This window comes from Pseudopodoces humilis, chromosome 3 (genome assembly GCF_049639895.1).
Source record: "Pseudopodoces humilis isolate 2021_Gansu_Grassland_sample_001 chromosome 3, ASM4963989v1, whole genome shotgun sequence".
Taxonomy (NCBI): Eukaryota; Metazoa; Chordata; class Aves; order Passeriformes; family Paridae; genus Pseudopodoces; species Pseudopodoces humilis.
The window spans coordinates 57,666,550-57,693,692 of NC_142202.1; the positions used below are offsets into that span (position 1 = coordinate 57,666,550).

The 27,143-nt window shown below is 39.7% G+C and overlaps 1 protein-coding gene across 1 annotated transcript in view; it reads left to right on the forward strand.

The window, feature by feature from the left end:
- Positions 1 to 27,143, forward strand: part of IGF2R (insulin like growth factor 2 receptor) — a 58,183-nt gene that overhangs the window by 6,974 nt on the left and 24,066 nt on the right. The window contains exons 2-23 of the mRNA XM_005518638.3: positions 808 to 941; positions 6,193 to 6,317; positions 7,974 to 8,072; positions 8,455 to 8,584; positions 9,602 to 9,722; positions 11,675 to 11,792; positions 13,298 to 13,460; positions 13,614 to 13,794; positions 14,509 to 14,612; positions 14,979 to 15,143; positions 15,835 to 15,975; positions 16,323 to 16,475; positions 17,375 to 17,506; positions 17,923 to 18,070; positions 19,455 to 19,632; positions 20,160 to 20,275; positions 20,662 to 20,824; positions 22,345 to 22,524; positions 23,561 to 23,662; positions 24,520 to 24,621; positions 25,292 to 25,466; positions 26,763 to 26,930. Coding sequence (XP_005518695.3) covers positions 808 to 941; positions 6,193 to 6,317; positions 7,974 to 8,072; positions 8,455 to 8,584; positions 9,602 to 9,722; positions 11,675 to 11,792; positions 13,298 to 13,460; positions 13,614 to 13,794; positions 14,509 to 14,612; positions 14,979 to 15,143; positions 15,835 to 15,975; positions 16,323 to 16,475; positions 17,375 to 17,506; positions 17,923 to 18,070; positions 19,455 to 19,632; positions 20,160 to 20,275; positions 20,662 to 20,824; positions 22,345 to 22,524; positions 23,561 to 23,662; positions 24,520 to 24,621; positions 25,292 to 25,466; positions 26,763 to 26,930 — 3,098 coding nt within the window. The remainder of the gene's footprint in view (positions 1 to 807; positions 942 to 6,192; positions 6,318 to 7,973; positions 8,073 to 8,454; positions 8,585 to 9,601; positions 9,723 to 11,674; positions 11,793 to 13,297; positions 13,461 to 13,613; positions 13,795 to 14,508; positions 14,613 to 14,978; positions 15,144 to 15,834; positions 15,976 to 16,322; positions 16,476 to 17,374; positions 17,507 to 17,922; positions 18,071 to 19,454; positions 19,633 to 20,159; positions 20,276 to 20,661; positions 20,825 to 22,344; positions 22,525 to 23,560; positions 23,663 to 24,519; positions 24,622 to 25,291; positions 25,467 to 26,762; positions 26,931 to 27,143) is intronic.

Genomic DNA, 27,143 nt, shown 5'->3' on the forward strand with positions numbered 1-27,143 from the left:
CTGGCTCTAAACTAAGTGACCTGGCCCTGCCTCAAAACTGAGCAGTGCTGTGTCATGCAACTGACCACATTTCACTGCAGTCATACTGCCTGCTCTGGGGGGAAGGAATCCTTGTTCTACTTCTGAACTGTGCTGCATTTGATTTTTTTCAGCTGTTACTTGGATTTATTTCCTGGTTATATTTAACCTGAGCTTCATGTTCCTTTTCCAGGTTTTAGACAGCTGGCTTTCTGATATGCCTGTAGCTAGGTAGTGTGATCTCTCACTGAGTGTCTTGAGTATAGCTATGCTTGGTTTCCAGCTTTTGACATATATATAATGCTTAAAGGTGCACCTAGGCCCCAAAAAGCACTGTTAGCATCTTTGGTCTGAATACTGTAAGACTCTCAACCCCAGTTTTGACCCTGAAGTTGAGTGGCTCTACTGGTCTAGTCCACTTGGTCTTAGCACTTCTGTCACTGTTATTGGGCAGAACACTAAGGTGCAGTAGTGTCCAGCCTGCCAAGATATCTGAATTTATCAGGCTGTCAAGGATAACATATCACAGGTGATGATCCTTAGTCAGTGTGGCCTTCACAGAGGTTTGATGGGGAAGAATGTTACATTCCACAAGTAGTTAAATCTGTTTTGCTCTTATTCTCAACAAAATAACAATTATTTCTGGTATTTACAAATATAGAACATGAATAGGAATTTAAGTTAATGGTGCTCTTAGCCTTAAACTTGGTTATTTCAGGGTCTGGTATCCAGATGATACGCAATTCAGACAACTTGAATATCAACTGACAGGCATTTTTGTCTTTTCAGTTACACTTGGGAAGCAATTGATGCAGACAAAGAGGTACTTTATAAAATAAATTTCTGTTCTGGTGTTGAAGACTGTGGAAGGACAAGTGCAGTCTGTGCATATAACATCAAGAAGAATGCCCATCAGTCTGTAGGTAAGTAAACAAGTGTCTTGTAGGTAGTTCAGAGCCATGTGAATGGATGGTCTTATAACTATTGCAAAGTTTGATGTGTAAGCAGAGATTCCCCCCTTCCCCCTTGGAACTGTGTAAAACTTTGTTTTGTTGCAGATCTACTGGGGAGATTTGGTAAAACATGATCTGATTGTAGATAATGACTTTATGGGACAGTGAAATGTATCTTATGCTCTAGTTAACTGTAATTTGGTGTGAAAGCATGCAAGGCTACCTCTGGTAGAGTAAGTGCATCTGCCTGTAGCAGGATATGGGCTGTGCACAGCTTTGTAAATACTGAACACAGGATAGAGCTTGAGTTACAGCTCTAAAGTATACTCAACTTAGGCTGATATAATGTCAGGTCTTTGCTCAGAGGCAGGTTACTTTCTGTAATGCAGCCTTGGGAGCATTGCTAAGTGTCTGGGGTGTTGTCTTCAAGTTGTTCCACACAGAAAGGAAGTTAATTACTTGCAGCTCTCTGATTGTGGTTACGCTTGTCAAATCTGGTGATGGCTTCAGTAGTTCACAGATGTAGTTCACAGATGTCCTTGGTATTCTGAGGAGAGGCAGGCTTGTGCATGCTGATCTAAATATTAAACTGGTGTATTCCTTTACACATACATGTGCTTTCATCAGTTAGAAGCACTTTATGCTCTGAACAGTATTTTTTCATGAGTTCATATTATTTATTTTCATGGATGTTTGTCACTTTCAAGGTTGCTTTTGTGTATTGGCTGACAAAACAATAATATATAAGTACTGTTCAAGAGGCTTTCTCATAGCTGACTGTAACTTCTAATAGAATAAAGTAACAGCATTCAAAGAGCAGTATCTCTTCAGACTGCTTCATAGTATCTGCAGAACTGAAGTCTGATTTAGCATGCTTGCCAGTCTTGCCAGCCATTGGCAGACAGCTCTTGAGAGAAGCTATGAGTCTTCATTGAATTGCTTGAGCTTGAACTGCCAGAATATGGTGAGGAGGAAGGTATTTCTCATCTGTATGCCAATGGATGGCAGCTAGTCAGCTTCCTTTCTCCGCACACCTCTCTATTAAAGATAGAGAAACCAAAGTAGGTATACTTTGGTTTCAGTCTATGGTCAATCAGTGATTTTCAAACAAATTGTTAATGTTGTGACCCAGGCTTACATAATCACTGAATGCATGAATAAAGGCATATTCAGGCTCCAGAGTTCTCTGGGATGACTGGTTAGGTTGCATTTGTATTCAAACTGCAACTGCATGAAGTGTAGAATCTTCTCTGAGGAGTGTGAGCACGTGATGCTATTATTCTTGTTGAACATTTTAGGAATGAAACACATTTTTACTTCCTGCTGATGGGGGTCTCAGCTCATATGCTGTTGAGGCTTCAGTTGCCTGTGGATTAGAAAAGAAAGCAGCATCTGAGTGTCTGTTTTAACACGCTGCTTTGGTTGAGACTGGAATGTGGCAGGTGGAGTGAGATTGAGGAAGTCTGTTCTCCCCCAGGAAGTGTGAGAACTAAAGGCTTGTGTAGGTTTTGTTCCACACTTCTTGTGGAGAGAGGAAGGGAGAACAGAGCTGGGTGATGACTGAGCAGTATCAAATATTCCTCTGTATGCAAACCTTGAGTTCCTGAGTGCCTCAGTGCTACTGAGTGGAAGAGGGCTTAGCAACAGATATACTGTGGTCTTGCCGAGGCAGTTTGAAATGACTTTCAAAGGTTAGTTCATGAATCTTGTTCAAGTGGGATACATTTTTAACTGCCCTGCAATAAAATGAGAAATCAAGGTGAGCAGTTAATATGGTCATTGTCATTTGCTTTGTTCTATTGGTCAAATTGTCCAAGTTTTGTTCTTGCTCATTCCTCTAGATGCCTTGGAGCTTCATCACCATCACACTTAGTTTAGATCATGCCAGTGGGTTATCAAGCTTCTTTGTTAAAAAATGAAAAAAATCACCGCTAGTGAGAAAAGAGAAATATTTCTGATCCAGGTCTAGGCAGGTGTAGACTCCCAGTTATGTAAACCAGCTAAACCACATACTCGTCTTCAAGCAATCCAGATGACATGAGGTTACCTGTATGCGGGAAGATGAAGGACTTTTGTCTGGGAGAAGGGCAATTTGTCAACTGACAAATTTTGATAAGTTGTAAACTTTCTTCAAATATGGGCTTAATCAGTTCTCTTCTTCATTCCTTCAGAGAAAAAAAAATAAAAATCAGTGCAATTGTTTTGATTTTTAAATATTAGCTGTGCAAGGGATGACAGCTGTAGGACTGTTTGTTGCTCCCAGCTTTGTGGAGTGTTAAGGCCGTATGCTCTGTGGCAGTAATCAGTCTGTATCCCAGAGAAGACTTATGGCTAATCTTAACTGTGTGTCAGTGATGTACCAGGGTTTGCATGGAGACCCCAAAGGCCTCTCCTTTGCACTTTTATTGATTAATCTTAGAAGTTTTCCAAGGTAGGCAAACGTTTAGTTCATGAACATCAGTGCGAATGGAAATGACACGGTAGTTATTTAACTTTTTAACTTTACCATGATAGCTGGTGACTCATGTGCCACGTACTTGAAGTGCTCCTAGAAAATGGAGATATTACTTGAAGTATCTGTTAATGTGAAATGTGCAGTTTGTCCAGCTGCTGTAGGATAAGTGGACATGAAATGATAGCTTCCACCTAAATGCCACTTTCTTCTGGACTACTGATTTGATATCTTCCATGACTGCCTTTTTCCTGCTAAGTAGCTAAACAGATGGAGTCAAGGAGCAGAAGGTGTTGTGTGCAGTGCCTTTGATACTGATTTAGCATAACTGTGTATTATCAAGTATTAGGTGCTAATTTTTATGAACAGTACTAGCTGATTTGTAGTGTGTTGTTTTGTGGAAGCAACATCTCTGAAGTTGTTCATGAAGAAACATGAGTGATGATTGTAGAGGGAGCTTGATGTTACAGTAAAAGTGGTTGCAACTCTGGAAGGAAGCTAATCATGTGAGGGGTTGATATTCCTTGCTCCATGAGCAAGGGTGCAATGAGGCATGTGCCACTGAAGAGACTCTTCCTAAAACTTCTAGCAAGTTCCCAAACTAATTGTAAGCATGCAAGGGAGAAGAGAGCATATGTGTTGTGTGGGCCTGTAGTGAACAAGATATACTGGCTGAGCTTGTTTTTTCTTGAATATTACTTTAACTGAGAAGACTGGAATCAGCTTGGATTGGAATCAAGTACCTTTAGTGCAGTGTACTATGTTTTTAGTGCAGAGAGAAGCTAGTGCTTACAGAGCACTAAGTCCTCAGATGGTGCTGCCGTAAGTTCCCTGCTAAATGGGGGCTTGTAGCTGTATACATTTATAACTAGAGGTTTTAAATCATGTGTATATTGTTACTATGTACATCTCTTGCCTAGAAAGTTGTGTTGGCTTCCTTCTGCTGATCTCTGGAAGAAAAGAGGACACCTTGACGGTATCTTCTAAGCAGTCATATCATAAGTAACATTCTTGCTTCCAAAACAGTGTGTAGCCCTTATGTTCAAGAGAGCTGCTTGGCATTTTGGCTAGCATCAGTGCTGGTAGCTCTAGAACCTGAAGAGGGTCTTTTGATAACACAGGGAATGAAAAAGGCACAAACCACATGTATCAGTTTTTTTGACTTCTGCTCCTCTTCTGTTCTCTAGGCTATATTACATGGGTGCAGTTTTGCTTGCCTTGAGTAAGGAGGTAACAGGCTGGGCAAAGTTCCTACAAGTGTGTTTTTTAAAATGAAGCGACATTTGGCCTAGGTACAAAGCTGCTATCTGCAATGATTCCAGATTTGCCTTGCTTTCTCCCTAGTGTAGACATAAACTGAAATGGAAAGGGGGAAGCTGATCCATGCTCACAGTTGATAGCATTTTCTGTAGTTCAATCCTAACTCGTTGCAGAATTAAAATCTACTTCTCAAAAAAACCCCCCAAAAAAACCAGGCTGGAGTTAGCTTGTAAGATCTAAAACCAGTTGGTGTTTAATATTAACCAAAATGGGTTTGAGCAGGAGCATTTCAGTGGCCTGAGCTGGAGCTCATCATGACTTGAAATATGCTCCACCTTTCACCTTCACATCAAGTGCTGGGGAGAACAGCATAGTGACAAAGCACTGACCCTACTCTTCATGTAGCATGTGAGCTGTGCTAAAGGGGATGGGACATGCTGGCAGTGGGTCTGTGCTGGGTTTGTCTGCAGACAGTGCCAGTGCACGGGCACCAGTGTGTTCTTCATTAAGTAGATTAAAGATTAAGTGGATCCAGCAATGTGCACCTGCAGCCCAGAAAGCCAGCTGTATCAAAAGCAATGTGGCCAGCAGTTTGAGGAAGGTGCTTCTGCCCCTCCTTTTCCCTCTGGTGAGACCACACCTGGATTACTGTATCCGGTTTTGGGGTCCTCAGCACGGGAAGGACATGGACCTGTTGGAGCAATTCCAGAGGAGGGTCACAAAAATACTCACAGGGCTGAAGCACCTCTCCTATTAAGGCAGAGTGAGAGAGTTGAAGTTGGTTAGCTTGGGGAAGACTCCAGGGAGACCTCATTGCAGCATTCCAGTGCTTATAGGAAGCTTGTAAGAAAAAGGAGGACAGACTTAGCAGGGCCTGTAGATATAAGAGGGTAGATTCAGACTAGATATAAGGAATAAACTTCTTTATGGTGATGGTGGTGGTGCACTGGAACGAGTTGTTCAGAGAGGTTGCAGATGCCCCATCCTGAAAATGTTCAAGGTCAGGCTGATCAGGGCTCTGAACAGCTGATCTAGTTGAAGATGTCCCTGCTTATTGCAGAGGAGTTCGTTGTAAGCAAAACCATTTTGTGATAAACTCTCTCTCATCTTGTGCTGATGCTATTATTATAAATGGTATAAAGGCTGAGAAACTAATAAATAGAAGCTAGTAGGAGGAAGGAGTGAATTGAGATTGAAACTAGTTGGTAACAGCTTTCCTTCTTAAGGAGGTGACTAGTTTGTAGTAGCACCTGCTGTTGTACTTTTATTTTAAAAACTGTTTGCTAAAAACCTTTAAGAAAGTAGAAGTGTGATTAGAGATGTCAAACACTATGTTAATTTGGATCTGATCTTCCAGATCAGAAAATCCACAAAGATCTTCAGTTGTACTGTCTTCAGATGGACTGGTGTGTCTTGTGCTGCTCTGCGGTTGAAACTAGACCCTATCAAGCTTCTATGCAGATGTTGTATTATAACACCCTTCCCCCTGCCTCTTATTTTAAACCCTAGGTGACTTATCCTTGCGAAAAGTTTCTGAAAGTCTTCTGGAGCTAAACACTACACATAGCTGCTTGCAGCAAGGCAGTAAACACCAAATTCAAAGCAGTATTAACTTCCTGTGTGGGAAAACACTGGTAAGTCTAAATAATTTGCTATTATCGTCAGTGGAAATGACAAGTAGTTCTGACTTGCTTTTTAAGGAGACTTGTACTTCTGGATGTACTGATTACTGTGCTTTATAGCTTAAAGAAGAGGCAGTTACGTTTTACTGTTAAGGTCAGGATTTATTGTGGCTTTCAAAATTCAGTCCTGGTAGAAAGTTGTTGCAGGTCTGCAGCTTAGCTCTGGTTATGTGCTCTTCTTTGTCTTTAATGTTTTTACATGGTTGGCACTGTGGTATTTTATTAGCTTAATACGGAGGAATGAGTCAACAAAGCACAGGGTGCCATAACAGTGTGAGCTCTTGTTTAATTGTTGGCTGTGCCTTAGCTGTGGACCTGGCATGACTGTTTAATAGAACAGTATTGAAGAAAATGACTGACCTCTGTTAAGGGGCAGCATAGTTGACAACAGTAAGCCTTAGGCTTGGTCTGCACATTACTGAGCTAACAGTGCTTATACAGCCAGCAGGGCTTCTGAGGAAATAGTTGTTTGTGAGAATGTGTTTGAAGTGGGATTGGAGATCCTCAAAAAGTTTCTAGGGGCCTGTGTGCATGCAGTTCACTTCAAAGTGCTTTTGGAGTTACACCCTCCGCACACTTCACAGATATGAGAGCTCAATGCAGACTGTGATTGGTTCACACATTTTTGTATCTGGGAGAAATATTTATTGGTGCTGCTGTTGGCACTGACAATGCTATTGCACATTAGAAATCCCTCTTAGAAATCCAGCCAATTCAAACAAAGTGCCAGAGCAGCAGAGACTTAAATGCTTCTTGTTCTGTTTCAGCAGATGACTCTTTAAACCAAATTAAAAATTATTGCTCAATTTCAACTGTAGCACCAGATCATACTGATCAGGCAACTTCTGGTTAGCTCAGTTCTAGTACCTGTTTGTCTCATGACATAGTAAAAGGATTTTGTAATAGTGTCTGGAACAACTTGTTTTGTCCCCTTTTATGGCAGGGTTAAATGAGAGAGGGAGTCAGTTTAAGTATGCTAAACTACTTCTAGCTGAGGTGATGGAGGGCAAAGAGAAAAATTGTGTTTTCACTGGGAGGCATTGAGTTGAACATCCAGTTCTGAACCATGGTAGAACCCCCATTTTTAAATATATACAAATGTGTATAATATGAGCCCATAAAAAGAGGCAGCTGAGGTCAGGGATTTTCTTTTTGTGTAGCAGAAAAGGCTGCTAATCAGTTGTTTCTGTAGGATAAAAAGGAACTGATAAACCATGCATTGCCTCACTGCGTTAACCTATTTATACGCATTTCTATTGGTATCTTCCTTTCTAGTAAGTAGATATCACTGGTGTTTCTGTCATTGTCAGTTGGCGTAGTGAGCACTTCTAAAAGATGGAATACAGTTACTACATATTAGACTGGCACATTTTGAATATTGGTGCATATGCAGACTAAAGATTTGGCATCCTGCATCTTCCCAAGTTGCCCAACAAGCTGTTATATAACAATCCTGCAGTTAACAAGTGCCATTAAGAAACTGTATGCCCTTGTTCTGTGATGTGCTGTATTCTGTTTTTCTTACTCTCTGGAATAAACTTCTTAATGTCTACAGATATAAAATAAAACCAGTCTGTTTTTCAAAACATTGTTTTCTTTCTTAAATAGGGTACCCCTGAATTTGTAACAGCAACAGAATGTGTGCACTATTTTGAATGGAGGACCTTTGTGGCTTGCAAGAAAGACTTGTTTAAACCTGTGAAAGAGGTACTCTATATACTATCCATGCAGCAGTTACTCTTCACATACATGACAATTTTACTCTAATTACCTGCCCCCACCGCAAATTAATCTGAACAATCTCCATGAACCTATGTTTTTCATAGGTATGTAAAGCATAAATGTTGGAGGTTGGTGGAGCTGAGAATTTTAAACAACTCTTGAAACTTTTCTGTGCATTAGCTATTTGTAGTAAAACCCTTCTAAAAGCTGGAGCAAGAGTGTAACTTCAGATGCCTCATTTTAATCAGCATGTCTAGCTTTGAGCTTCCAGAAGTAAAAAATCTTTTCCACATACTAACATATGCTTGTTGATAGCTTCCCCCTACTTGTGTAGCATGGTTTGCATGTAATTTTTGTGTTGTTCTAGGTCCCTTGCTATGTGTTTGATGGAGATCTGAAGAAATATGACTTGAATCCTCTCATCCAAGTTTCGGGACATTACTTGGTGGATGATTCTGATGATGATTCCTTGTTCATAAATGTCTGCAGAGACATAGGTTTGAATGATTGCTTGTGTCATCCGTCAGTGTGTGAATTTCTTGTAGTGTGGGTCTTTGCTACTGTCTCCATTAAAGTTGTCCTATGTCCGAAGATCAGTATTTCAAGACTTGGATAATTATTTCAAACTCCCTACCCACCAAGCATTGAGGTGTTCAAAGATATGCTCTTCTGGATGTGCAAGTACTGTTAGTACAGTTTGTCGCTTTTTCTAGGTGGGAGAGTGCAGCGTGTCTTGTATCTGTCCTATTTGTTTGCTGCCAAATAGGACCAACATTGTTCACAGGCCTTCATGTGCTCTAAATTTATTCCTTTGGACTCCAGGTTGTTTCCCAGTTCCTGATGAATATCCTGAGGTGCATCTAAAATACTGTTTAGGTGCTTTCCTAAGTACTGGTGCATAGCTAGCACTTTCCTCTCAGCTGAGACCTATATGTATAAAGAATTAAACCATCAAAAACATGTATTTGAAGCTTGCTGAAAAGGTTAGTTTAGCTGTATACTTGCACTGCAATTTTTACTTTGCAGTTAAATAGGTATTTTGTGCCCCTGTTACAGGTTTAATACTTCTAGTTTTAGTGAGAGGTCTGTTCTTTTAGACATCTCACTAGTATGAATTTTTTTGCTGACAGCTTTGAATTAGATGGTTAGTAAGAAAATAAGAAGGGGATAAAGCCTTCCCTATAAGAAGGAGTTACCTTTTACTTGGTTGTGGGGGAAAAAAAGGAAATACTTGGCACACTTTGGGAAGTTTTCAAAGCCCTGTATATCCAGCAGCTCTACTAGCAACTAGCTGCAGCTACTTTGTCAGGAAGGATGAATTTGCTGTCCCCAACCAGGGCAGCACAAATTACCACAAGCACTCCAGGTTTTGTCTTATCAGTTTCACATTTTAATGTAGCTTGTTCTTTAGAGCTAGTTTTAGAAGAACCCACAGATAAAATGGCAAGATACTTCAGGTGGAGCAGGGCTTCAAAGCACAGTCCTATAACTTCTTTTCTATGTGCTATAACCAGGAAGTTCAAGGGGAGAGACCAGAAAGTGCCCTGCTGGCAGTGCTGCTTGCTTGTTACACGATGGTGTGGCATATGATGTTGGCCGTCCAAAGGAGCAGCTGAAGCTTCAAGACAAAGACAGGTATGCAATTTTTGTGGTAATACTTCTGTGGACACTTCAGTCTTCTGCCCTGGAAACAACACACTTGGTAACAGATGAGTCTCCTAAAGCTTAATGTTAAAACCTCTTCAGTGTTGAAGCATTAGCAAAGACTATTAAAAAATACCGTCAGAGCAGTCTCTCAGGTGTTCTGTGGTACTGCCATAACAGATCAAATTTTCTCCTTTGTTGTGAGAGACTCCTTTTTACAGAATTGCACTCGGCCCACAAGCAGTAGAGTAAGTTTTGGTCCTGTCTGCCTACTGTCTGAGGGCCCACAGGGTAAGTGTTCACTGGGAGTTTGTGCACTGCTTTTGGCTCACTCTATTCCCCAGAAGTACTTTAAAAGTTGAGAATAGGACCAGATGTTGCCTCTGTGGGTTTTTTTTTTCTTTTTCAATAATGAACTCCTAACAGAAGAAATAGATAAGCAATGCAAGACGTAGTGTTCCTTGTGGTGGTTAGAGCTGGAATTACAATAAATGCTTCTTGATGATGCTCCTGTTTACTGCCTTTTGTGTTGTAAGTGTAGCTTGACATAAAAATACCCAAACCAACAAAAAAGAAAAAAAACCTTAAAATAAATTTAAAAAAAATGAACCAGCCAAAAGCCCCCTAAAAACCACCCCACCACAAAAAAACTCCACCAACAACCAAAGAAAACTGTAAACAAACGAGCATGATAAAACACCACCTAAATGAAGTTATGTAGCTCAGGGAACTTAACATGCTGGTATTTCTGAGCTTCAGATCATCTGAGCCTGCTTGCCTTGTCTGTAGCATCATTAGTACCCATGTTGATTTCTGCAGTACTCTATTTAAGACGCCTGCTGAAGAAAACAAGCAGAATAAATTAATAACAGGGAGAATATCACCTGTCTGTGGTGAAGTTGAGGGTTTTATTTTGGTTTGCAAATGAAATTGTTAGTCCTTTTTCCAGGAAGAGAGGACTTTTCCTCCAGCAGGGCTTTTTTGCAGCATGAAACAAGTGACTGAGGTGTTCTGTGCCAAGGCAGTAGCTTACATTTCAGGAAGCACAAGCTTATTCTCATACTGAAGTGCAATTAGTGCTCTAGAACAGTACTAGCAAGCTTACTCCTGCTAAGATTGAAGAGCTGTTTGGTGCTTCAGGAATATTCACTGTATGTGTTCTATCAGACTAGGGTGGCCTGGGAAGGAGTAAGGTGATTGGAAATCTGTGTCCGGAGGGGCCAGCTGGAGGTGTGGCTTATATGAAGCCAGAGTGTCACTGCTCTGGGAGCTGTTGTCTTCTGCCTGTTAAACTGCATAGAATAATAATGCATAGCTGGGAAGTTGTGGTAATCTTCCTTTTCTCTCATCCAAGTCATCTTGCTATTTGTCTCTCCCTGTCAGATAATTACTGTGTTTTATTCTCCCATTCCTGCTTCATCTGATCTGACCTGGTTGCCTTGCTCCTGTCAATTTGCTGATGAGTTCATTTTGCTGTTAATTCTGGGGGCAGAATGGAAAGAATTTATATGTAGAAAGATGATAAAGTACAGGAATGTGGCAAAACACTAAGTGGGTATTGCTTTCAAAAATTGCAAGAACATTTGCCGTATCTGCTCTCCAGCAGTAGTTTTGAGAGGAAAACTGCGATTATTCTGTGTTCCTGTGATTATCAGCTAAATTCTTGCTACAATGTGAATCGCAAGGCATTCAGTGTAGTCTTAAATAGGGCACCAGAAGATACTGTATTAAGTAATTTTGCTGGGACTATTTTAATTTTTATTTTTAATTAACTCTTATGATTAAAGGAATGAGGATCTCTGTAAAAGTTGTTTCCAGGAGCAGGGCTACGTTGGTATATTGTGCCTGTATGTCTAGCGAAGACTGAGTGTTTCAAGAATATCCTTATTCTGTACAGTGTGGTATCTTAATTGTCTTTTTGGTTTGTTGTTTTCTATTTCTAGGCTTGTATTGAGTTACGAGAGACAATACCAGGATGATGAAGAAAGGCCAGGCTTCTGCCTAGGCCACAATCCAGCAGTGACAATCACTTTTGTTTGCCCATCAAAGAGGGGAGAAGAGGTAACTTCAATGTTTTACTTTGTGTTAACTGGTTGGTCTTTAAGTTTTGTGTGCATTATCTTTCATTTTTATTCAGAGCTGAAGAGAGCTTAAGTATTCCTGGCTTGTAGCTTGTGGAGAGTGTGAGATTCTAGATATACTCTTAAAGTCTTCTAGAACTTAAGAAATAGCAAGAACTTGAATAAAATTTCCCCAGGAGTGTGTTGTCTCTTGTGTCAGTGAATTTGGTTGTCCCTTTACAGGTTCCAGGCTTTCCTGTAAGCATTGGGATGGGCTTAGTGTAGAGTTAATCCCGGGTACATTGTGACACAAAGCTTTGCTTACTAATAATGAGAGCTCTTCCTCTTCAGTCAGGCTGGGTATGCTTATAGCTGTTGCCTGTTTCTTGGTTTCTTTATTAATCTCTTATTCCTCAGGGAAAAGAAGGTAGCTAGCAAGTGTCATTGCATGGCTAGAGTCTGTCACTTACTAAGTAGGCTCATGAGTTCTTTTTAAGTAAAATCAGTAGCTTTCAGCAGCAATTCAGTTTATGCTGGACAGCGTTTCAGCCTAACTTGAATGCAGTGTGACAGTCACTTCAGTATGATGCTGGGTAATGTGAGCAGCCTGCACTCCTTGAATTGGGCAATTGCTAATGCTCTGCCATTTCAAATAGTGATGCTTTTTGTTGAAGGTTATTGAAGAGGGAATCCTCGTCTGGCTAATGGTTTAATGTTTAGTCCTGCATCTGATAGGTACCGCACTTCACTCTTGTTGCTGCAGAAATAAACACAGCTCGTCTACTGTCACTTATGCACTGTTGTAGTATGAGTAATATTACTGATGATACTTGTGCCTGTAACTTACCTGATACCTGTGTATCTATCAGTTGTTCCACTGGATGGCAGAAATGCAGATTTGTGAAACAATTTGAATTTCTAATGTTTCATTTGAAAGTGAGGAAAAGCGAGACTACTGCTTCATTCAAAAATGTATCACTACAGAAAACTCATCTGACAGAAGTGTTGGCTAAAGAGTTCTCAAATGTCTATATGATGATTTGGACCGAGGGAACCAACGTTGCTAAAACACCAGTGTCTGAAAGTCTGCTTTGCCTTCGGACAATGTTTGACTTCTATTCCCTGCACTGAGGACTTCTCTGAGGCAAACACAATCCAAGCTTAGGCCATTTGGGCTCACATCTCTGCTTTTTCTGACACATTAAGGAAAAGTACTTTTAGAAGTACTGTTACTTCTGCTGTCCTTCTGCCGATGTCTGGTCCTGCTAATGTCTGATGCTTTACTTCTGCTTAGATTTGTAATAGTTCACCACATAATTTATAAGAGCTGTTTTATTTCTTTTCAACACCTATTTCTGAGAGGCTAGAAACAATGTTTGCACATTTTAAGTAATTTAGAGGTGAAGTAGTTGTTACTGATCTTAAAGGAATGTGATACTATTGCTTTAAAGATTACATTTCAAGTAAGTCAACTTATAATTTAAATTCTCTTCACTTCTGTTTTAGAGTGCAGGTCCCAAACTTACAGCAAAAACAAATTGCCGGTATGAAATTGAGTGGGTTACTGAATATGCCTGTCACAGGGATTATCTGGAGAGTAAGAGCTGTCGTCTGACTAATGAGCAACATGATATCTCCATTGATTTAAGTCCACTTAATCTATTTTCAGGTAAGCTCAATATTTTTATTTTGTTTTTGTGGTTTTTACTAGCCAGTTTTGCATTCTTATTTACGGGCAGAAAAAATGTCTTCTGTTGATATTTGGAGTTTCATGTCTGTCCTGATGTGTGCTAAAAACACATTTTGTCTTTTATTCATTCAGAATATGTCACACCATATACAGCCAAAGATGACAAAGAGGAGTATTACTACTACTTGAATGTATGTGGGAAAACCGCTGCAGGTAACTGCAAGGATGATACAGGATACGTTTCGTCTTGCCAAGTAAAACTTTCAAATTACCAGCAAAAAGTGGCAGGAAGATTTGCGAACCAAACCCTAAGGTGTGTAAATGCTCCTTAGCCCTGCTAACTGGTCTGATTGGTCTTTGTTGCCTGCTTTGATGCTTACTTGTCACATAATCAACAATTGATGCAAAATGCAAGCGTTTTTGCTCACTTATTTGTTAGAAAAATGCAGGATAGCATTAGCAAGCAGAGGAGCCAGTGAGGTTGGCAGAGGCCATTGTCTAGACAGGAAGACATCCACTGACTTGGTTGTCCCAATTGCAGATTGTGCTGCACTGTCTGTTGTCCTTCTTCTTACATGTAAAGCAGTATCAGAAGAAGCTGGTTCCCAAGTGGCATTTAGGGACAATAGTTTGCATGAGATTGTGAAGCAGAGATTAATTAATGTATCTATGATCTTCCATTTTGTTTGTGACAGGTTTGTTGCAGTGATCTTCCAGGAAGCATGACTTCCTTCTCTTGCAGAAACAGACACACAATAAACTAGTGGGACTAGATATCCCACCATACCTAGAAGAGATTTAGAGCATTTTTTAATCTCTACAGAAATTAATGAAAAGTGATCAGAAAAATCAGTGGATGCTGTAGAACTGTCAGTAATGATGTTGAACTAGCATTTGTTTTCCCTTGGAGTGAGACAATTAATAAATGAACAAGAATGTGACTTCTGTTATTTGAAGAACACTGATTTCTGTGATTGTGGTGATTGTCTGACCCCTCATTTCTATCTAAAACTGACTTCTTACTCAGATACTCTGATGGGGATCTCACTTTAATTTATCCGAATGGGGATGCATGTAGTTCCGGCTTTCAGAGAATGACTGTCATAAACTTCGAGTGCAATGAAACAGCAGGTGAGTTTAGCAAGCTGTGATAGCTCTGCTCAAAGTTTGCTCCCATGCTTGCAAGCAGACCTTATGTTCAAATGAATGCTTGCTTTGAGCCACAAGAAATAAATATTATTACATTAAGCAATAATTTTGATGACTGGCAGGATGTGCTGTGTAGTAGCACTGCTAGTCTAAATTTACACTGATGATTGAGAAGATGGAAGTAAAAAAGAGCCTTTTTTCTTACGCAGTGTTAAACAGAAATGCAAGTTCTCTGCAGCAAAAGGACTTTTTGTCTTCCTTGCTCATTGCTAGTCCTCAAGTCTCCTTGCTTTTCTCCCCTTCCCCCACTAGAAACCTTATATCTGTTCATCTGTTTTCTGTGTTAAGGTAATGATGGTAGAGGAACTCCAGTATTCACCGGTGAAGTTGACTGCACCTATTTTTTTACTTGGGATACAAAATATGCATGTGTTAAAGAGAAAAAAGATATCCTTTGCAGAGTTACTGATCAGAGAAAACACTATGACTTGTCACCTCTTATCCGCAGTTCAGGTATGGCAGTAAAAACTAGCTTTCAGTTACTTTTACAGTCCTGAGTTTACATGACATCTCCAGTGCAATTCTTCAGCTGAATATTAGTCAGCTTTTGTTGTTCTTAGTGAATTTCTGGGATGCTAGTGTTTGCTTTCCTCTTTCCAAACAGACTGAGAGACTTATGAAAGTAGCCATGTCCATAACCTTGGCAGCCTTGGTTGCTGCCATCGTAAGTGGTTTTAAGTCACAGAATCACAGTTTGACTTGGAAGGGACCATTAAAGATCGTGTGGCCCGACTCCTCTGTCGGGGGCAGTCACACCTTCCACTAGACTAGGGTTCAAAGCCCCATCCAGCCTGGCTTTGAACACTTCCAGGGAGGGGGCATCCACCATCTGTCTGGGCAACCTGTACCAGTCAGGAACCACATGGGTCAGCAGCTTCCACCCAGTGTCTTGTGCAAAGGGGATACCTTTGGGCTCATCCAGAAATGGTAGGATTTGGCAGCTGTGGCTTCATGAGACTGATGCAGGTGATAATCTGAGCTGGTGGAGGAATAGAGCTAAAATCAGGGCTTCTGTATGCTGGGGGATGCTCCGAAGGAGAGGTCATCACACAATGGGGTACTTTATAATAAAAGGCATTTTGGCATGGAGATGCTGGAATAATTTAGCCAGATGACTTGCTCTTAACGACCCTCTATATTTCAGAGTCAGCCCAGAACTGGGAAGCTGTGGACAGTAGCTTTTCAGAGGTAGGAAGGAAACATTACTACATCAATATCTGCCATAAAGTGTGGAAGAAAGGAGGGGCTTTCAGCTGTTCAGATGGTGCTGCTGTTTGCTCTGTAGGTGAGTCAGGGGCTTTTGTTGGTGGTGTTTATGGAATTTTTTTGGTTCATTGTTTTTTTAAGCCTCTGAAGGCTTGGCACCTCCTGTCCAAATGGGGTTGGTTGTTCTGAGTGCCTTCGTTTATTTGAGGAAACAGAAGTTAGGAGCATGTTTCCCTTGCTGAAGAAGGAATGTAAGCAGCTCTTTCTAACTAAAGAGCCATAGGCTTTGTAGCATGGTTTGACAAGGTAAAATCAAATTCCTAATGATGTCTTCTTGTTAACTTGACAAGTGGAAAGTCTTAGTATCTAACAGAAGCTTCGCTTCTTTTCAGAGAAACAAAAGTTCTGTATTTACTGTCTTTACAGATAAGCAAAACAACAGTAAGAATCTTGGAACATTTGTATCTTCTCCAAAAAAGGTTGGAGAAAATATTCAACTTATCTATTCAAATGGAGACAGCTGTCCTTCTAAAGAAAAAGAAAAAATCCAAACGGTCATCACTCTAATATGCAGACCAGGTGAGATTATCCACATCCTGTTCATTGATCCAGTTAAAAACTGAAGGTCATCTAATAAGCCCAGACATGAGTGCTAAGTGTTAGTATGTGCTCTTATCTTCTATCTCTTTCTATGCAAAACCTTGAACCATCGGCTTCAAGGATGATGAAAATGTAACTGCAGGTATTTAGTTCTGTTTACCTTTTATGCAAGCAGTCTTTAAAAACTCCTGAAATAAGTCTCTTGAAATAAGAATCTTCGTGATTAAAACATGATTAAAGTATGCTTAAGTGTTTAAAAGTCCACAAATATCTGGAAGCTATATGAAACACTTTATTTCTCTAGATTGTCTTGATGGGAAGGAGTAATTCTGAACTGAGATCAGATACTTTAGCCATCTTTTCCAAAAAATATGGATTGTATCTAAACTGCTGGTAGTTTATGAAAGGCAGAAACATTTGCAGAAGTTAATATTGTTAGTGTTGATTATAATAGCCCACTAGTTAACTGTCTCTCAGGAAAATAGAAAACCTGTGTTCCTCTACCTCAGCCTGAGGAAGTTGAAACTTGCAAGTGTGCTGGCTATGAGGATAAGATTTTGCACTGTTTACTAATACAGCTATTGCTTTGTAGTAAACATCAGTTTTGTTTATCAAAGTAGACATTTTTTCAAATACTGTGATAGTTCTCAGGAGCAGATTGAGCCCTCCACCTTTACTTCTGGGGTAAGCTTTTATTTTGGGGAGGATGGATGTAAAGACTTAGTGAAAAATAATTTTGGTTCCATTTCCAAAGAGCAGGTACTTTGACAGTTCTTTGTCTGCTTTTGAAGATAAATTAGCTTCTTAGGGGTAGATTCCTAGTTCCTGTTGGCAGCCTGGCTGGCTGTATGTGTAACACGTTGCTCTTGTGATACCAGGTGATCTAGAAAGTGCTCCAATCTTGATGGCCGAGCGTGAGTGTTCATATGCATTTGACTGGTATACTGCTGCTGCATGTGTCCTGTCTAAAGCTGAAGGAGATGACTGTCAGGTGTCTGATCCTCAGGCAGGTATGTATTTCTGTTCAGCAAATCAAAAGGTCATTAGTGATAGAACTTAGACCACAACAAGTAAGTCCTTATGATACTCAAAAGCAAAGTGATTAGCAGCCCTAATGCTTAGCACCCCCATGTTTTAAGTACATGCATATGGAAGATCAGAACAACATGAACTTAATACTCCCCTAGTGAATGTAGGAAAATAGATGTATTTTACTAAAGTAAATCTCTCTATAAGAAGAATAATAAGAAACAATGTATAAGAAACAATGCTTTTAGTTTGTCCATTTTGTTTCTGGAATAGCAATTACATAGAAGGAGACTTATTCAGGGGGAGATGAACTAGCCTGACTAGACTGACTGAAACAAAACTTGTGAGAGATATCAGGACAAAATTGAACTGATAAAGTTTATTCCTTCCTGATTAGGCTTCTCTTTTGATTTATCACCTCTGGCCAAGGCAAAACCTTTCTATACAGTTAATACTGTGGAGTACTTTTTTCACATAAGCGTCTGTGGCAGTCTGCCTGATGACCTTTGTCACACAAAATCAGCAGCTTGCCAAGTAACACAAAGGTGAGTAACTAATTCTGTCATCTGTAGGAGAAGATCCCTTGTTGCATGATGTGTTGTTGATGTGCAACAATGAACAATTTGTATGTAAAGTAATTACTGGGTTACCTGTAATAGATTCAGGTAATTAGCATATAATTTGCAGTAATTACACTGCCAGCTGTTTCAAGCTGAGTGCACATATATGTAATCTTGCTTACAGCTAACTTGTGAGATGGAATGTGCCTGTTGCTCTCCCTTTTGTTATCCATAGGGACTGTAAACTCTAGATTAACTGCTGCAGCTGTATTAAGGCAACCTGCAATCCAGAGTTGGAGGGTCAGCTGTGTTCTAAGAGCTTGCCTAAACAATGTGAGCTTGCTTTGCCTGGGATAAGTAGGGGCTGCCTTAGGTAGAGGTGAAGCCCAGAGCTTGGATGTTGTACCATATGGCCTCTGGCTGTTCCAGTGGAGGTTTAGATTAGATAGTAGGAAAAGTTGCTTCATGGAAAGGCCTGCAATGGAGCAGGTTGCCCAAGGGAATGGTGGAATTGCCATCCCTGGAAGTGTTCAAAAAATGTGTGGACTTGAGGACATGGTTCAGTGGTAAAAATATGGTGGTGGTGCTAAGTTGATGATTGGACTTGATGATCTGGGAGGTCTTTTCCAACCTTAACAATTTTGTGGTCTCCCTCACTAAATGGGCTGTTGCAGACATGGTCCCAGTGTGTACTGCTGCTCTGACAGCATCATTGCTTTTGCCTCCTACAGACTATGTCTGAGGCAGTATCTGTTAATTTCAGGTTCCAGGTCAGCCTGCTGCCAGAGATGGGGTACAGTGCAAACGCCTGCAGCTGTACTTGAGCTGGCTCCGAGTTACTCTCCAGCCAAGGACAGTTCACTGCAGACCCTAAAAATGTTCTTCAGAGCAAGATAATCAATCTAGGTCTGATAGAGTCAAAGTTAAGTCAGAGTGAAGAAACACTCCTGAACCAAAGCCGATACCTAGCAGAGAGCTGTTGTGCAGTGCTAGGTCTTCACTGCCTATATGTAATCGGATGAGGCCAGTTTGACCCCAAGATGACTCCAAGTCTGCAGTTTGACTTCTGCTTTGGAGAATGAGAACTTGATGTTATTGTCACCCTTTTAGAGAAGGGGGTATTAAAGTTTTCTAGGTATCTAAGCAATATGTAACTTCCTTTCCTTTTCAAGGGAGAACATCTGTTAAGTTTCCTTTTGGCTGTGTTCTTTTTATTCCAGCTCACTGAGGTCTAATCAACCTTATTTAATTATTATACCATCTTATGGTGTCTTGTATAAATGTACATGGTTACTATTTGTAAGACTTCTCTTAGAGACAATTAATTTTGTACTCTGTTCACTCTCAAAACTCAATTTTTCTTCTCTAGTAAGGATCAGTTTTGGAGTCTTGGACTGCCCAGTTCCAAACTTTCCTATTACGATGGCCTGATTCAGTTGACCTACAAAAATGGTACAGCATACAACAATGAGAATAAAACACAGCGCTCTACCCTTATAACTTTCCTGTGTGACCGTGATGCTGGAATAGGTCAGCCTGAGTATCAGGTAAGAAGTTCTGCATAAAGAAAGGAAGGATCTCCATCCTAAAATATTGACAATAGCTATTAGGTCAATATAAGCAAAGTGTTATGTGTGGAAATATCCAGTATCTATAAAGTAGACTAAAAGAGATAGTTCTCTTGGTATACTTGACTCTTGTTGTAACCATAAAGCTTTCCTTCACCAGTGAACAGTAAGCCTCCTTTAATCCCTGGACCCTGTAATTATTAGTGCTTTTGACCATCTTGTGTTTCTAGCTGGCAAAACTCAAACTGGCTGACAAGTAACAAATGGTAGAACTGTGTAAACAGCTGACAGCAGTTTGACAGAACCAGAGGAGGTTTTGTTGGCAAGAGCATTTTTGGTGACACAGGGAATGACAAGATCTATAACAGGACAGACCAACACAAGTCAGTCTGAGAAGGTATATCCCAAAACCAAGGGGAGATAGCAAGCTTGACATATAAAGAAGTAGCTGTGAGTCACAAAATTATCAGTGTGGAAAGCCTCTGACCTATTCTGCTCATTTGTAGAAAGAAGATAACTATACCTACAACTTCAGGTGGTACACTGAGCATGCTTGTCCAGATATTCCGCTGGAATGTGTTGTGACAGATCGCAACACCATGGACCAATATGACTTGTCAAGGTAGGAAAGTGACACATGCATTGTAACTTAGCTATTCTAGTTTGGTGTTCTGGCTGAGGTTGGTTTGCTGTGCAGACAGCACCAGAAGTTTTAACTGTTGTGACGGTCTTGACTGCAAGTATGTTGAAATCCCTCTAATATGTTGACTTGCCTCCTCCCAGGATGTAAATTGACTTTTTGGGATGGTTTTGCTTATAAAAGCATGTTACCTTGTTAGCTGTGCTCTGTATCCCAGGAGTATTCTTTCTAATTGTAGCACTTAAAAATGAAGGGGAAAAGTTAGTGGGGAATGCCTTAGGGTTGCTTTGTTTCTCAAGACTGAGAAAGCTAGAGGAAGTCTATGAAGAATGTGTGTTCTTAGAGCAGAACTTTCTCTTTCTGCTCAGATTAGCAAAATCTGAGAAGAGAGGTGAAAACTGGTATGCCATGGATAATTCAAGACCAAGTGAGTACAAGAAGTACTACATAAATGTCTGTCGACCCCTGATTGCTGTCCCAGGATGTGACCGGCGAGCGTCTGTCTGTCAGATGGCGTATAGGCATACTTCTGTAAGTACCCTTTCCATCCCAACTCAGAGCTGGGTTGCCACATGAGTGAGATTGAAACAGACATGGGTGAGATTAAGACAGCCATGTGAATTCTGACTCCTTGTGCAAAGGGATATTCTGTGTACCGTAATGGTTGCATAACTATAGCAAAATGGTAGAGCTCCTGTCAGCCTCTTCAAAGAACAAGGCTTTAATTTTTACAAGTGTAGCAATGTCATGTTTGAAACTCATGATTTTTTGCCCTGTATTTCAGAGGCAGACAAACTGCATCTCGTCTGTATGAATTGCTGGAGTTTCAGATACTAGGAATACACATTTCTTTTGGAACAGGCAATCCTCCTGGATACTTTGTCATGCTTCTGGCTTGTTTTTGATTGAGCTGTGGAAAAATTTGTTTCAAGATTCTCTGTTGTGCTTCTGCCCTCCCTGAGCTTTCTTTGGATCTGAGGGTTAGATCAGGCAGATGTTTCCAAGTAAATTAAAAAAAAAAAAAAAGGGCTGGTGGGTGTTCTGGGCTTCTACTTCTGTATTGCTCCGAAGTATAACAATGTATCATAGAAGTGATAACAGCTGACAGGCTGAATCAACCCAATTGCCCACTGCCTGACTTCATTGCTACTCAGAGCTGGAAAGAGGGGAAGCTGAACTAGAGACTCACCAAGCCATCCTAATTCCTTCTATAAAACAGAGAGAACACCTTCCCTCCTTACTGTTAAAGGGGGTGTGTTAGAGACTGAAGCCAGTCACGTACTGCACTTGAGAGATGATTATTACTCCTTCCCTATGCTTGCAATAGTCCTTGTTGTGCAAGGCTGCTTACTTTACATGTAGATACACTTTAGGGCTTTGTTACTTTACTGCTTGTGATGGTGGAGTGAAAAGTGAGCACATTGTGTCAATCTAAATGCAAAGTTGTTACAAAAAATTTAAAAGGGCAGAAGTCTGTGGACAGCAGTTTTGGAGGTATATTCTTCAGTTTGTTGCTGCTATAAAGTAGTTTCTTAAAATTTGGAACCAGCAGTTATGTTGAAGTGATAATGACTGTATACTTTGGTATACCTACTGTCTTCCTGGTTTCAGTTTCTGTTAGTGATTTTTAGCCTTCGCTAAGCATGGCAGATCCCTAAAATTGATGCTGAGAGCATCTGGAGGCTTCCACACATGGTTTTAAAGAGCTCTACAATAAATTCTGCCTGCTGCAGAAGACCTAGGCCTTACTAAATTGCTAAGCTACGTAGCCCAGGAGCTGCAGATAGGTGTTCTAAGGTACTATAAGCACCCTATTGTATTAAAAATAAAAACAACAAAAATGAAACCATACCTGGTTGTGGAAGCTGTCCGTTAAATATGTGAAACTTGAATACAGAATGGGAGAGAGTTGTAGAGGTATCTCTATACCTTTGTTATAGTCAAAACTCTCAACCCTGTGTACAAAAGTATTGTAGTATGTATCTTCTTTTTGGTTGTATCTGTTTTTTTAAAAGTTGTTGACATGCTTTTATGCTTTTCTTTATTTCTAGGCTTCTTATTCTGAATTCACCTCTATTAGTAATCTTGGTGTTGCCAGCAAAGAACTAGTAATTGAAAGACCTGGGCATGTTTCTCTAACCTATGCAAATGGCTCCGTGTGCATCAATGCTGATGGAAAGACAACTACTTATACCACCACCATCCACTTTGTCTGTTCCAGGGGCACTCTTGTAAGGACAAATGATCTTTCAGTTGTTATTTCATCATAGTAGGTTTCTTATCCTGGAACATGAAGCCACATGAAGATGTGTAGTGTATAGCAGATTCATGGCAAGGGAGACTTCTTGAGGGTTTAAAATAGAGATGTAAAAACGAGGCTGACTTAGATGCTAGAGAAGCACGTGTCTGAGTATTTTATCATAAACAAGAACTAGATAAAAACTAACAGCCTTGATGAACTATAATATTTCAGGCTAGTCTAATTAGCATGAAAAATACATGAGTACTTAAAACTGCAAACATTGTGGACACTCTTAAGTGGAAAAATATTGTAATGTGTATTCTCTGGCTTAGGTTCTGCATTCTCTGTAGATTGTTGATTCTAGAATTCTTAAATCTATAGAGCTTTTGGGGATTCAATTCCACATACTGAAGTTTAGACTGATGGGATTATTAGACTTAAGCTTCTGTAGACTTGTTCTTCCTGGTTTTGTGAATCTGCAGGTCTTACTCTCCCCTCACCCACATGATCTTTAGCCAAGAGGTGTGGTGAAAAATCTGTGACAGGGAGCAGTTATGAACTGCTTTGCATTTGTCTGAAAATACTGACATGAAGTGTATATAATTAATATTCCTGTTACCTTGTTACCTCACCTAACAGACTTCTGTTGCTTTACTTTTGTTTTTTTGTTTGTTTTTTTTTTTATTATGGACTATGTATTACACCCCAAAATTCCTCAAAGCTTAGACAGAGACAAGATCTAGTTATACATGTCTAGATTAAATACTGAATTTAATCTCAGTATTTGGATGTCAGAAGCAGTTCTTTGCTAATGCGTGGTGACATGGTAAGCGTTTAACTAGACAAAATTTTTAGTGATGACCTTCAAAAAAAAATTGGGGGAGAGGGAAGTGGGGTAGGAATTGTGTGCCTTTGTAGTGAAGTCTTTTAGAAGAACCTTGCAGTTTCTCCTAAGGTGGAATCTCAAACATGACAGAGTGTTAGCTCTTACGCTTACTCTGGTCTTCCTCTACAACTATTTCCAGAGCAGCAGCCCACGGTTTATTGCTATTCTGGATTGTGTGGCCACTTTTTTATGGGAAACTGAGGCTGCTTGCCCAATCAAGGAAACAAAAGATGATTCTCAGGTAAGAAAGGAGAATGTAAATTGTTTTTGTATTCTCAAAGTCCAATTTTTTTTTTTTCTAGAACTCCTGATTTCTGTGTTTAAATGGCTCTTGAAGAAAACTAACTAAAGTGAAGTCTTAAGTTGGTCATGATGTAATCTTGTGATATCTTACTGCTTTATTTTTTATTGTTTCTGAAATGTCGAACTTCTGACCAAAATATTCAGGTGCTATCTCTTGAGAGCAGTTTATTTGCTGTTGAATGCTTCATTTAATATTTCATCCCCTTGGTATGTTGCTAGTAAAACTGAATTTATATGTAAGGAAATGTATTGTCCTTGTTTTGTGGAGCTCATCAGATGAGACATCTCTTTTTTCACACTAGAACCTGAGATTAGCTCAGCTGGTTGGAGCATGGTGCTAATAATACAAGGTTGAGGGTTTGATCTCTGTTCAATCCCCATATGAGCCATACATTAAAGAGTTGGACTCAAAAATCTTCGTGGGTCCCTTCCAATGCAGAATATTCTGTGAAATCTACTCAGTTGCTTCTACTTTATAGATCTCAACATAAACACATTAGTGTGAAGACAGCCCTCAGTAAAAATTTCTGTGCTCTTAGCTAATATGATCGATGCCATCTGTTAAATTCCACTTTGATATGTTGGTGTGGCTGATAGAGGAAAAAAAGAATTGAACCAACATACAAAATAATTGAAGGAAGTTACTGCCAGAACTGTTTTCTGGTATTCTGGTATGCAGTTTAGGAATATGTCTAAATCACTGCTTTGGTTCTTGAAACATGTTAGGGGTAAAATCTAAACAGAAGAAATGCATAAGGAGAAATTTTTTTATTTAATTTTTTTTTTTCTTTCCAGTCCTGCTCTGTGCGAGATCCAGACACTGGCTTCCTGTTCAACCTGCAGCCACTGGCTTCTGAGGAGGGCTATACAGTTACTGGCAACGGGAAGACTTTCTCGGTAAGGATTTTGGCTGTACAATCTGCTGTTCATGAGTGCTGTTGCTGAATTTTTTTGTCTTGCTTAGTGATCTAGTGGAGCTTTCACTCAGTCCTCTTAAGAAGCATGAGTTGGCAGGAAAGCACTGTGGTTGAGGGAAGGAAAGAAAGATAATTTCATCTTAGATGGTCTTAAAAGCATTAAACTTCGGGTCCTTGGCGAACACAGGGTAGCCACACTTTTGAGTCTGCCTTTTTGGGGCGATTTTTCTCCTTATGGACTCTGTTGTATACTACCAATTTATCTGCTAATTCTGAAGAAATTGACAGGGAAAGCCTAGAAAGGGATTTTGTCTGTCCATATCAGTGTTTTTAATGTAATCTGTATGTGCCAGCAATCCTGGGCTGTCACAGATAATACCGTAATGGTATCTTTAGGCCAAGAATAAACTTGCTGAACCACATCCTATATTTCTAGTGGGGAGAATTTGTGGACCCTGTAATCTGAAGATTGAGGATACTCTTACTTTATTATAGCTGAATTCTAGTTTGTCTTTTCCAAACTGCAAGAGAACTGTGTTGTTTGAAATAGTTCTCGACAAGGGTTTTAATGATGTAGAAATGGCTATGTGGACCTTGTTTTTTTAATGCAGTTAATGCTATGTGCATCTACATGTTTTCAAAACTTCTAGCTAAACATTTGTGGACACTTGCCGTATTGTGGTAAAATCAATGGCAAAACAGCTGCTGGTTGTGAAAGAGAAAATCAGACACCTGTGAGGCCACTGGAATTGGACAAAACCCTTTACCTATCCAGTGAAGGGTTTCTAACTCTTACCTACAGAGGTCCTCTTCGTGTGGAATCAGGTGAGTTCAGGAAATACACAGTGTATTGTAAAAACTTAGTGTGAGTGGTCTTCATTCCTTCTTTTGCTCATGTAATGAGGTCTGTTTGGCTTGGTATTAATTACTTAAATGAGCAGGCTCATATGGAAATTTTAGGAAGAAATAAAGTTATGCAGAAGGTAGTGACTCAGTTTTCAGTAGTATGTGTGCTCTGGGAAAGTGACTCTATGCAGTCTAGAGTTTTTTCCTTAGCAGATGAAAAATACTGGTCCTTGCATGGAGAAATGGATGGTCAAATTGGGAAAACAAAATTAACTTAGGTTCTTTTTCTAAGTGAATTAATAGCTTTTAGTTTCAGTTTCATGGATAACGCTCTCTAAAGTTGTTTCATATCTGAAAGTCAGTTTTCAGAAAGCTTTATAGTCTCTTGTATGGAATTTTTTGAATTACTGCTCTAATACTTCATATATACCTACTTCATGAATTTTAAGTCTCTTTTGCAGATAAAGTGAATGAAAAATATATATCTAATTTTTTGATATTAGATGCTCCCCAATTACACTGAAACTGAGCTTCATAGAAAGGAATATGATATCTTAACAAAAAAAGACTTGGGAAAACTGGGTTTTGGATTCAGGAACTTCAAATGCTTCAGTATGCTTGTCCTCTGTACAAATTTCTGGGGTGCTATCTCTTATTTTCTCACTTGTGACATTTTTATACATAAAATGTAACAGTGATTAAGCTCTTACATATTTTGCTTTGAGAGGTTCTATAATTTTTAGAAAACTTTTTGATTTTGATGATAAATACTACTCCCTGACATAATTCTGTCACTTCTTAACATATACTACCTTGATAGGATTAGTATTATTTGTTTTGCAATCATTACACTGGACTTCTTACAAACAAACAGAACTCCCAAACCCAAAACTTTGAGTGATGTAATTTAAAAGTTGCAGTTACCACTGGTGATATTTCTGGTTTCTGTTTCTTCATATATGTCAAAGAACATAGGGAACAGAGGTCAGTGAAGATAATTATGTTATTGAAATGTGTCAAGGTATTTTGGTCTCTTATTTGTAGATGTAGTGGTGGCTGACAGGCAATTTTTCATAGCTCTCTAAAGAAGGCTTGCATATTTACAGCTAAAACCCCATAAGCAGTAGGTAGTGTTATCCTCAAAGCAGTTAGTAACAAGAAACCGTTAGAAAACTTTGAAGTCAAGTATTAGCTCAAACTTAAATTCAAATTCTGTTCCAAATAGAACCATCAGTAGATAAATTTGTTTTATATATATATTTGTTTGTTTTACAGGAACATCAGACATGTTCAGAGTGACTTTCATTTGTAATGATTCATATCCCGGAGAGCTTAAGTTTGTGCGTGAGGAGATAAACAGCGTGCTGCACATCCATGATACATTTTTTGAGTTTCACACAGCTCTGGCTTGTGCTCCTGCTCCTGTAGATTGTCAGGTTACAGGTAAGTACCTGGATTTTTAGGTGGGTTGTGTGCCATGTTGGAAGGATTAACTGGACAGCAAACTGCTCAGTGGAGGGCTTTAAGAATACTAATTGTGAAGACACTTGTAAGACTTTAAATCTGTGTAGAAGTTGTAGGGTGGGAGAAGAGGTAAGTTGTTTGAAGCAGGCTTAACTTACAAAAACAGGGAAAGAAGCTAATTTAAAACATTGT